This window comes from Leptonychotes weddellii, unplaced genomic scaffold (genome assembly GCF_054177405.1).
Source record: "Leptonychotes weddellii isolate Sample4059 unplaced genomic scaffold, ASM5417740v2 HiC_scaffold_3217, whole genome shotgun sequence".
NCBI lineage: Eukaryota > Metazoa > Chordata > Mammalia > Carnivora > Phocidae > Leptonychotes > Leptonychotes weddellii.
Genome location: NW_027919625.1, coordinates 366 through 12,770, shown reverse-complemented (window position 1 = coordinate 12,770; position 12,405 = coordinate 366). Strand labels below are relative to the sequence as shown.

At 35.7% G+C, this 12,405-nt stretch overlaps 1 protein-coding gene across 1 annotated transcript; it reads left to right on the top strand.

The window, feature by feature from the left end:
• The first annotated feature begins 4,707 nt into the window (after positions 1 to 4,707).
• On the top strand, positions 4,708 to 12,203 carry LOC102733474 (di-N-acetylchitobiase). Its single transcript, XM_081810674.1, has 4 exons — positions 4,708 to 4,909; positions 6,591 to 6,688; positions 6,944 to 7,105; positions 9,203 to 12,203. The coding sequence occupies exons 1-4, from the start codon at positions 4,708 to 4,710 to the stop codon at positions 9,392 to 9,394; spliced, it is 654 nt and encodes a 217-aa protein (XP_081666800.1). The 3' UTR covers positions 9,395 to 12,203.
• Positions 12,204 to 12,405: the final 202 nt, after the last annotated feature.

The window sequence follows — 12,405 nt, the reverse complement described above, 5'->3', positions numbered from 1 at the left end:
TAAGTTCTGCCAATTCACCTTTGATTTCTGCCCTTAGAGACTCTATGTTGCCATTAATTGATTTCTCCATTCTATCCATTGTCTTCACAATTGCTAGCCTGAATTCCATCTCCGACATCTTGGTTATATCTGCATCCATTTGTAAATCTGCGGCATAAGTCATAATCTCTGAGTCTTTTCTATTTGGGGGGCTCCTCCTCCTAGTCATTCTGTTGATGGGTGTTTGAGGGAATGTATAGAGTCCAAATTATTGACCAGAACCCAAGCAAGATGCACCTGTTTTCTTGGGACCTTAGGGTTGCTGGCCTCTTGTTTTCCCAGCCTGTCTTCTGTGGGAGGGGCCTGCCACGCTATTATTCAGGCAACCCTGTTTGGGCGGAGTTGCCCTGCCCACCCTGTGGCAGGGGATGGGCTCAGTGGGAATCAGTCTTTGGGGCTTTTGTTCTCTGGCGGCTTTCCCTGGCAGCTTTCCGCCTCTCTTCCGCAAGTCAGAGCAGAAGAGATTGTTTCCAACACTCTGCCTCATAGCAGAGAGACTACAGTCTGTTCTTCAGTGAGCTCTGCAGGCCACACCGTCTCCGTTTCTGTCCGTGCTGCTATAAACTGCAGTGGCCTGGGTTGTGCGCCCCTCCGCAGTGCTCCCAGTCCTGCCTCCAGGTCGGAGCACGTCTCTGCCCTTTGTGCTTCTAAAACCACCAGCCGCTCCCAGTTTGCTCGTGTGACCCTGCCGCTCTGGGTTTCCACCCCGGGGGCTGCCCTGAAGTCCTTTCCCTGCCGCTACTGGTCTGTGAGTCTGTGCCCCGTCTGCAGCGCACAAGGCTGTCACTCACCAGCAGTGTAGGATCCGCACGGTCAGGCACCCTCCCACTGCCGTTTGTCCTCCGATATCTGCCCACGGAATCACGGCTCCCCACTTTGTACCTCAAAACCAACTGCCTGCGATATTCTGTTTGTAGAGATCCAGATATATCTTCTTACATCTCAGGTTGGTTTTGTGGGTGCTCAGAGTGGTCTGGTAGATATCCAGCTCAATTCTGGAGACCAGTTGAAATAGGGTCTCCTACTCCTCCACCATCTTTTCCCCCTCACCTTGAGTTCATCTTCTTTGGAACTCTCTGTGATTCTTGAACCTGGATGTCCATTTCCTTCCTAGGTCAGGGACATTTTCAGTTATTGTTTCTTCAAATAAGTTTTCTGTCTTCCTCTTTCTCCTCCTCTTCTTGGGACCCCTAGAATGTGGATGCTTGTTCATTTGATGTCCAAGATAACCCTGAAGCTATCCTCATTGTTTTATCTTTTTGCTGCTCAGGTTGGGTGCTTTCCATTAGTCTGTCTTCTAGATTGCTGGTCCATTTTTCTGCATCTTCTAATCTACTCTTGATTCCCTCTAGTGTATCTTCCATCTCAGTAACCATATTCAACTCTGATTAAAAAAATTTTTTTTTAGGATGGGTTGGCCTGGTGGTGGGTATTGAGGAGGGCACGTTCTGCATGGAGCACTGGGTGTTGTGCACGAACAATGAATCATGGAACACTTCATCTAGAACTAATGATGTAATGTATGGGGATTAACATAAGAATAAAAAAAATAAATAAAAAAAAAATTTTTTTTAATCTCTTCTTGATGTTCTGAGTTTATCCACTCTTTCCTCTGGTGACTATGATCATTATTTTGAACTCTTTATAGGTAGATTGCTTATGTTTATTTCATTTAGTTCTTTTTCTGAGTTCTTTCATTTGGAGCATATTCCTCTTTATCATTTTGATTGACCTTCTGTGTTTGTTTCTATGAATTAGATGGAAGAGCTACTTCTAAACTTGAAGAAATGGTCTTGTGTATGATCATCCCCTCTGCAGATTGTAGCACCTGGTGATTTTGGCTGGCTATCTGGCTGGAGCTGTGGCTGTCCTGTAGGTTGGGGCAACCCTGGTGGGATGGTCAGAGCTGAAGTGGGCATGGGCCGGGACAGCCCAGGGCTCTTTGCACAGAAGACGCCTTGGCAGGACAGCTGAAGATTAAGTGGGTGGAAGGTGGGGCAGGGGTCTTGGGGCATCTGTGCAGGGACACCTGGCAGAGTGGCTGGAGCAGAGGCAGGTGCAGGCCAGGGTGTCCCAGGGTGCTTTGCTCAGGGGGTACCCCAGCAAATCACTTGGAGCCAAAGCAGTGCAGGCCTGGAGTGTTCTAGGGTGTTTGGCACCTGTGTCACCTTGGTGAGACATCTGGAACTGTAGTTAGTGTTGACTAGGGGTGTCCTGTGTGCATTGTACTCAATCTGCATTGGTGGGATGGGTGGGGCTGGTGTGGGTTAGGAGCCCAGGGCTTACTGAGATGGTAGGCTGGCTTGGGCAGTCACCCAGACCCTGTTCCTGTTCATGCTTATGCTATCAAGGTAGAGAAGGAATGTAAACCATGGTGCTCTCCAGCCCTTCTAATCCAAAGAGTTCCAGCAGCTCTCCCACTGTCTGACAAAGTTCTGGGACTGGATCTTGTATATTCTAGTTGGTCTTTTACACAGTTGCTTTCTCCCTCCTGTGCCCCAAGGCAGAAAAACCTGCTCACGGTCTCCCAGTACATATCCTTCCCCACTGCAGTTAGCAGCATCAGGGGGTGGGAATTTCTTTTGTTACTGTGTCTATGTCTCTCTTGCTGTTCTCTAGATGGTGTGTTTATCTTCTGTTGTGTAAAAGCTGTTCAGTCAGTCCTCAGTTCTTCAGGAGAAATTGCTCTATAGAGAGGTGTAGGTTTGGCGTGTCTATGGAGCAGGTTGATTTCTGGGTTTTCCGACATCACTGAATTGAACTCTCCCTCCTCAGATGAATACAATTTAGATCAAAAATAGCAAATACCTGGTATGCAGGCCACCATACTCCTGGCAAATTTTCTTCTCAGAAAACTTCCTTCAGTCTCTAGATTGCTGTTACTAATAGGTTAGAATTAGTGTGTGGGAAAGAATCTCTTTGCTAGTCCTGATTTTCCTACAGTGAAAGGGAAAGGAGGAAGAAACTGAACAAAGACTTTGCAGTAGGAATATTTCCATGTTTGAGGGGCAAGGAGAACAATTTGGGCTACTCTGTCAAATTCAATTTCAAAATTAGGGGGAGGTACAGTTGCCAAGACAGGTCAGATTATGGAATATCCAGAATGTCAGACTGAAGTACATGCATTTTATTCTGTATGTAATGAGTTTACGTGGTACAAAGTGTATGGGGAAGGTTATTCCACAGTAGTATGTATTTAGTAGTTTAGAGGAGAAATGGAGACCAGTACGGACTAATCCAAGTCTACTAACTTGAGATTTATAGTTTGGATTACGATGATGGCATAACCTTAACACCAGGAAGTGTTTAATAAATATTAATTAATGGAAAGAAAGAGGCAGAATATCTGTGAGAAGCCACTCAAAGGAAAATGCGAGATTAGTTTTGGGGTGTGAGAGAAGTCAAATAATGACCCAAAAGTTCTTAAACTGGCCACCAGAAAAAAAATGACTAAATAGAGTCTGGAAGGAGAAATGAGTTTTGGGGAAAAGATGATTAAGATTACAGAATTATGGTAATTGAATTAAAGAGTTAGAAATCCTCCTGAAGCGTTCTTTCTATGCCATCATTTTTTATAGGTAGGAAAACAGATTCAGATGTTTTAAGGATATAGACCCAGTTATAATAGAGTCAAGAGTAAAACCAAAATCATTTTGGTTTGTCTAATATACTAATGCTGGAGATGAACTATAACGGAAAATCCAGGTAAAAATACTCTTAATGCTCAGCAGAGGGTAAGGACTTATTTGAAATTTACCTCTTTAGAGGTGATCATTAAGTTTCTCTATTACTAGAATATAGCTCCTATTTTATAATAGGCAGTGATAAAATGGGATCAGATGTGTAAAAAAAATTCACTTTATAACCTATTTTGCTGTAGTGCTGAGGAAAGCTTGTACCTGTGAAGCTGAGCTTCCTTTAGTGCTAATACTTAGACAATTATAAAATTTTGATGAAGTCCTAAAAAGTTATAATAGGATAAATTGGCCAAAGTATAAAAATTTTTACTGAACTATCTCAATTTTTGTAATAATGCGTTTAATGAGAGGAAAAAACCTTTACTGACACTTTAGAACATTTGCACATATATAAAATAAGGCTAATATTTGGCTAAGGCAATAAATATTTTAAATAGTCTCATCCTTGTGGAAGACTGGCTCACCAAAATGCATCACTCAAGTTTTATAAGACCATTTAAGTGATTTGTTCAACATTTTGAGTTGATTTATTCCTGTAGCCATAAACCACTATTCTTTAATTGTAATGTTAGATTAAACATCATGTAATGTAATTGTATATCAGGGGGTTAAACTCCCGACACAGGAGAGTCAACTTGTGCCAAGAGATGACCTATTTAGCCTGCACGATATTTTAAAAAAACATTATTTGAATTCTTTTAGCGCGCTTTCTTTACTGCCTAGTTGCTTGGAGGCCCCACTACACCCTACTGTCATTACACCTATGTTTAAAACTCCTTTTCTACACAGCGCCCTGTTCCTGGTTGTTGTATCTGTCCAAATATATATCTAGCTCAGTCATCTTAGAACTGTTATATTTCTATAAGTGTCAAACCGTATGTTCATATATGTAAAGAGGTCTTTTTTCTTGGATAGTATGAGGCAAGAAAATATATAATCAAAAAAACGGACATAATAAGCATATTTGATCATGTTACATAAAAAGGCATGTGTTTTTCCGCAGGTAACCTTTGATGTAACTTGGTCTCCAAAGTGCAAAGACAGGTGCTATAATTATGCTGGAATTGCAGATGCTTGTGACTTTCTCTTTGTGATGTCTTATGATGAACAAAGTCAGGTCTTGTCAGAATGTATTGCAGCAGCCAATGCTCCCTATAAGGAGACATTAACTGGTAAGAATCCACAAATGATCACTTAAACAATAAGATTATTTTAGTATTTCTAAGTCATTTGTATACCTTTTCCATTTATAAAGCTTCCTTGAAACATGAATATCACTTAATTTGGAGAGCTTTCAAGTTTACACGTTCTAAAGTTTTCACTTAATTCTTCTAAAAATCTTGTGGGATAGGTGTATTATTAATCCTCTATTATAGATCAGATGATGAGTGTTAAGTTCTCATTGCACTGCTTATATTAAGGTATTATTTAGTTGGGACTCAAGCAGCTGACTATTAACTTCAACACTCTTGTCCCAAAATTACATGAAGGAGATACTTGTTTTTCTAGAATTTGACAGGATATTTTTGCTGAAATAACCATTAAATAATTTAATAGCTAAGATAGTTATAATGTGAGTACCTACTATGCATGATTGATAGAGGACTGTCTTACTTGGCATTTATTATTAGTGCCCATGCTATATTAAAAATGATGTCACTTCTGTCATTCATATGATGTGGGCTTTGCATTAGCCTTTCTGAAGTTTGGTTTGTATCCCATCAGCCAACTGAATAAACAATTGCTTGCTATCTTTTGGACTCAAGTGAAATTTTCTGGGATAATTGGCCCTGATTTAAGTGTTGATTAATAAATAAAAACCTTTTAATTTAGAGATAGTCTTAAAGTCTTAAAACCTAGCCTTATCACATCCAAGTTAACAGTCTGATCATATGCATATGCTATTTCAAAATAAAAAAAATAATTGTTACAGTTACAAAGCAATTATTTAATCCAGTGTTCCCAAACTGTATTTCATAAAGGAGATGATAACTGTGTTCTATCAATAAAAGGCTCATTATCAAGGATGTTTGAGGAGATGATAACTGTGTTCTATCAATAAAAGGCTCATTATCAAGGATGTTTGAGACCTGGATATTTAAATAGTACGTAATTAACTTTAAAGGCTCTGAAAAACAAATTTACTTAAACATTCTCGATAATCTTGCAATATCTTTTGGTGGGAAAACATATTTTGCATTGGGCACAAAAGGGAATGACCAGGAATTTGTTCATTTTTCTCATTGCCATAACTACAGATTGAGGGGACGTTTCTTGTCCCTGGCTGTAATTCTAGAAAGCACAAGTGAGGGGCACCTGGGTGGCTCAGTCGGTTAAGTGTCTGCCTTCGGCTCAGGTCATGATCCTGGGGTCTTGGGATCGAGCTCAGTGGGGAGCCTGCTTCTCCCTCTCCTGCTCCCCCTCTGCTTGTGCGTACTCTCTCAAATAAATAAAATCTTAAAAAAAAAATTCTGAGACCATCCCTGCCAGAAAGTTTATGAACTTTTCTGAAACTTCAGAAATCTCAGCAGTTAATAGACAAAATTAACATGCTTTCTCCTGAAATGTTATTCTTCCCAGAATTAAATTTTGTGAATTTTTTGCTTCAATTTGATCTTTTGAATGTTTTCTATTATTCAAAAAGAAATCATTTATTAAGTGATACAGAATTTATAGTTCTTAAGGGATGATGTTTATAATGTCATGTTAGGGAAACACTGTATTAATATTTTGCAAAAATGTACCTGGTTTTTCAAACTTCAATTCTGAATGGCTGCATAGTTTGTATAAACCCATTAGAATATAAAAAGAAAAAGTTTTTTCTTTCTGCTTTTTCTGTCCCAATTTGATTAGGGTATGATGACTACATCAAGATAGGCATTAGCCCTAACAAACTTGTAATGGGTGTTCCCTGGTATGGTTATGATTATACCTGTCTAAATCTATTAGAGGTAAGTAAGGATTTTTCTTATATAATTTTTTTCTTTCTATTCTTTAAAGCCTGTTTTGTTTCATATGTAGAAGTTTGAGACTAAAAGTAGAGTTTAATTATTTAATCCCATGGAAGTTTCTGAGTGTTACATATTTTAATAATGAAATTTAACTTTTATTCTGTATAGTCAGTCTATTTATAGTATACGTTTTATTTCTAATATAGATTTAAGCAAATCAGAAAAACTATAACACGAACATTGTTGTATTTCTAGGATTGTGTTTGTACCATTCCAAAAGTCCCTTCCTGGAGGGCTTCTTGTGGTATTACCTCAGGACGTCAGGTGCCCTATAAAATAATTATGAAGCAAGTAAATAGTTCTATTTCTGGAAGCCACTGGGATAAAGATCAGCAAGCTTCTTATTATAATTATAAAGTAAGACTTTTCACAAATTATGAATCTTTATTCTATCCGTTTTCTTTTAGGGTACAATATACAGACTACTGTTTACATGAGTAAACTTGTCTAATCAAGTACTTTACTTTGCCAGTGAGGAGGTCAAGTTATAGTTGTCTAATCAAGTACTTTACTTTGCCAGTGAGGAGGTCAAGTTATAGTAATAATGGAACTGCTCTGCATGGGCCACTTGTCATTTTAGATGGTGTTATATCACAAACAGGATTTCCTTAATAGTTGATAATTATGTATGATAACTGTGGTTTTGGGCCAAAATAGGTTACTAGCTCTGTAAGCCTCCATTTCAAAGTAGCCTAAGGATTCTGATGAGGCTGTTTTATAGGGAGGCATGACGCTGAGAGTAAGAAATGCATTAGTGGAAAATGGTATAAACTATGTGATATTAGACAAATTATATTATAAACAAACACTGAAGAAACACTACCTGACAGACTTGCTCTGGTCATTTAGATAAATAGGAATTGCTATACCAAAAAGGCAAAGAAAAGTTACATTTTTCATAGTTTACCTTTAGCATAATAAAACTTTTCTACACCTCAAAAATCTAACTACAAATCATCTTTGAATTTACTTTGGATTTTGTCACTGTAAAAGGAGCCCTAAAATGTCATGATGTAAGTTGATTTCAGTAAGAATTTATATTCTTTAATATTTCATTTTGTTATACAGGCATGTACATCAATTACATAGAAAGCTTTGATGTAGAGCTTTCTAAATTTTGAAAATTCTATACCTATTCACTAACTAGGCTTGTAATCTATATAACTAATTAAGATCCATATTAAATTAGGGTATATTATACTCCTGTCTTTGCCAAACAGTTTACACTCTGACGTACTGTGTTTTTGTTGTCCCTGACTAACCTTCTTTAAAGTTTTAGAATTCAGGAAACATTTTGACAAGCCTTTGAAGGCCATTCATTTAATAGCACTTTAGACAACAATCTAGTTATAAAACTATTTTGTTTCTCTTTCATTTATTGTAAAATTCCATAGCAACCAAAATCAACTTTCTTATGCGCTTTCATCACGCGTTAATCTTACATTTACTCAGTTTTTCACCCTTCACTATTTTGAGGCATTTGAAATTCCTTAACAGTATCAAAAAGGCTCAAAGTACTTGCCACAATAATGGCAAAATTCAGAGACCTATGACTTTGGGTTTGCCCCCAAATCTGCAAAATTAAGTTCTATAAGTTGCCTTTCAATAGTTAAAGTTTTAAAGAGCTTGTAGTAAACGAGTCTACTATACTTAAATATGCCACAGTTTATTCATTTACCAAGTGAAAATTCTAGTGGTGCTACCATAAACATATTACTGGCATCCACTGAGAATTGCCTTTGAAAGTTTCCCAGATGTTATATAAAAACCAGTAAATTATTTGAAATCACAGTTCATTCTATTTTTTACTTCCTATCTTTTCCCCTTTTCCTTAACCCTTTTGCCTAGTTCTTTTTATCCCTTATCCAATAGCTTACCTACCTTCTAAGAGAGACTGTGTTAGTACTAGATAGAGGCAGTTGATGCTGGGGAGGACTTTACAGGCTAGTTTATGGTTCTTAATTCTGTAAGACCTATTAAAGGAGATATTTTCCCCACCCATTACCTTTTGATTTGGCTGATTCATCATGAACAAAATCATCCGCTGAGCTCCTAAGTACATTTCCAGGAACTGTAGGGAGTACAAAAAAATGCATAAGCTGGTTCTAGAGGACCATAGGTATCAGAATTACCTAATGGGATGGCAAAACACAAATATATGTCCTAGTTCCAACCCTGGAATATTTTGATTAAGTAGGTTTCATGTGGGTCCCAGGAGTTTGTACATCTTGGTTGATAATCATCAGATCAGACCAAGGAAGGAATCTTACGGCATGAGAACATGAAAAGGACTTTAAAAACAGTACAGACTACATTACAAAGCTCATTTGTGTAATCTCTGCTGTTGTGAAAGTACCACAAAGTACTGTGCACTAAAATTTCTATTATTTCACTGTATTCTTTTTGAATCGTTGGATTTAATATTCTACTGAATAGTTTAATTTATTCTTATAGGATTCTTCTGGCCATTTTCATCAAGTGTGGTATGATAACCCTCAGAGCATTTCTTTAAAAGCAGCATACATACAAAAGCATGGCTTGCGAGGCATTGGCATGTGGCACGCAAATTGTCTTGACTATTCTGGAGATGCTGTGGCCAAACAGCAAACTGAAGAAATGTGGAAAGTCTTAAAACCAAAGCTGTGACAGATAATAGTTTTGTCAAACTATTAAGATTTAGAAAAATGATCAGTATAAATCAGTTTCTTGAAGAGATAAAAATGTACACATTTTTGTCATGTCATATAGTTATTCTACTTAAAAGCAGATAAAGAAATGCTTTGGTTGTCTAAAAACAAAGGTAAGAAATCAACTTACTATATTATTTTTCTATGTTTACTATAATTAGGAAAAATTTTCAGAATTTTATTATGCTAATTTAAAAAATATGTATAATTTGAAGTGGAAATTATTTGCTCAGAGTAGATTTTTAAAAACCTAGACTATGAGAAGCCATTTGCTCTATACTTTTTGGTCAATAAATTTATTTAGGTTCATCAAGCTGATGTGAACAATTTTTCTGTTCCTGATTTCATATAGTACTCAAGTTCTCTGATGCACTTCAATTAAACTCACAAGTCTCCAGGGTGGGGGGGAAAGGATTAAAATACAAGATAATATTTTGAATTAGTAGGTTAGAGCTACCTAATATTTTTCACCAAAATTATTTTTATGAGGTTATAGCAGAAACTTTACCTTTCTAATTATTCTTTCATTTATGAACATCTATAATTTATTTCTTAGTTTATATATGCATTTTACTTTTAATTAAAGACATTGGTTTCTCACTTATTTTCTCTGCACAATGTACAGAGGTCTCTGTTCTCTTAGGGCAATTAAGAATATTGTGTTATATTAGTTCCTATAAACACAGATTAAAAATCTGCATCCTTGAACTCTGGACTTACATAAATCTGTCTTCCCTGTATATTCTCTCTGCCTTCAAATTGGAATTATTGAGAATATGGCAGAGGAAAATTCCATAGTATCTGTTGAATTACTACTATTGTCTTTAGTATCTAAGAATTTAAAATTTTAGAAATACAATCTGTATCTCATAGCTCTGGATGTAAGTTCAATATCCCTATTTTATATTTCCAGATTGCTTTTAATTAAAATACAATGAACAAACTGTCTCTAAGACTATTTAAAAATGAAAATTATAATACTTAAAAGCTTCAAAACTAACTAGCCACCGGTTTGCTTTTTTTTTCCTGAAACACTTTGTAAAATCCACATGAAAAGTGAAAAAATATGATTTATATAAAATATTGTGCCAAGGAGAATAATGGTTAAATTTTTTGACAAGTTTTAAATTAACATACCTAATTGAGATTGTAAAGATGTGTTAATTTTCTTCTGTGCCACTTCAGTTTTCAATGTGCGTAAATCTGAAACTGCTTGTTTTCTCACCTGTAAAAAGAATCACCTTTCAAAAATGAACTTTGATCTTACCCTTCTAAAATTGAGAGAGGCCTAATTGAATGCTGCTAGTGAAAAGAATCTAGAATTGCATTATTCAATACAGTAGCTAAGTGCCACATGTAGCTATTTAGAGTAACAAATCATAAAATTTAATACTCAGTTCCTCAGTTACACAACAAGCTACATTTCAAGCGCTCAATATCCTCATGTGGCGGCTGTATCCTTGCAGAAAGTTCTGATTAAGAATTGAACTCTGAGCTTTTATATAATTATATATGAAAATAATCAGCATGAGATAATTACCCCCAGAACAGGTAAAAAAATTAAATGGAGCTCAGAGTTCAGTGGTTTGTCAGATTTATGGATCACTCTAATATGTGAAAATTACTTTTAAAATATTGAGACTATATACTGATTCAGAAGGTCCTTTTCCTTTAAATCTTAGGGAAATTCTACTAATTTTACTTTGGCCTTGTTATAACATGCACCTTTACACAGGATTTAATTCTTGCATTTTTTTCACTCCTGCTCTTGGTTGTTAAGGTAACAATTTTAAGACAATCCTTACTATCCTTATGCTACTGATACCCAAAATTAAAATACTAAAACAACTTATTTCAAGATAAATGTTTATCTGATTAGGAAAAATGCAAATTACCTTAACTTCTATCATGAGTTTCATTTTGTCAGTATCCAGTTTTCTCTTAAGTTGGTCAATTGCATGCTGTACTTCAGTGATCTGGATTATAAGGTAATTCTGTGTGAAATACATAAAGACCTCCTTATAACATCTATTTTTATTTTTAATTGCCTTGTAAACTACGAAGTGATAATACCAAAAAAGCAAATCATAAGAATAACCTATTGCATAAAATAAACTCATTGCTTTGGAGTAAATTTCTTATGTCTCAGGGACCACATTCTCTTCTGTTCTACTACCTTTATTCACGTTTTATAAAAATAAGTAGATATCTGCACAAGTTGCCATTAAATTAGCACCACAAAGGCAAGAACTATTACTACAAAAGGAAGATACTAGGAAAGCTTTTGAAATTGTCATTATACTTCATTAGCTGAATCAGATTAGTATTACTTAAAAGCCTTTTTGGCTATTTTTGTTTAGAAAAGTTTATGAAGTATAGTGGTCAACAAAAACTATTTGGTAAAACAAAAAATCAGCTATGCAAAATAAAAAGTATCAGCTAAAATGGACAAACCATTACTTGAACCTATTTGAGTTTTACATTAGATTTATCTAAAATGGTAAGCTTTTACTCATAGAAACAGATTTGTGGGGGTAGGTGGGTAGAGAATAATGTCCAGCATGATAACTATAGTTAAAAATATTGTATTGTGTATTTGAAAGTTGCTTAGAGAATAGACCTTAAAAGTTCTCATCACAAGAAAAATAGTTTATAACTAAACATTGTAATTATTTATATCAAATCATGTTGTATATATCTAATGTTATATGCCAATTATATCTCAAGAAGACTGGGGAAAAATAAAATAGCAAACTTGTACTATTTCATCATGTCTAAAGTTAAATCCATACTTGTAATCATAATTAACATATAATCTTTTTTGGTCAATCAACAAAAATTGATAAATGGCCTCTAGAATTCATTTGTTGTATATAGATGGTAGAATCACTCAATTAAAAAGTAAACTTCATATTTCTGATCTATCAAGGTTCAATACTATCAAGAAAAAAATCAATTTAATAATTTCCT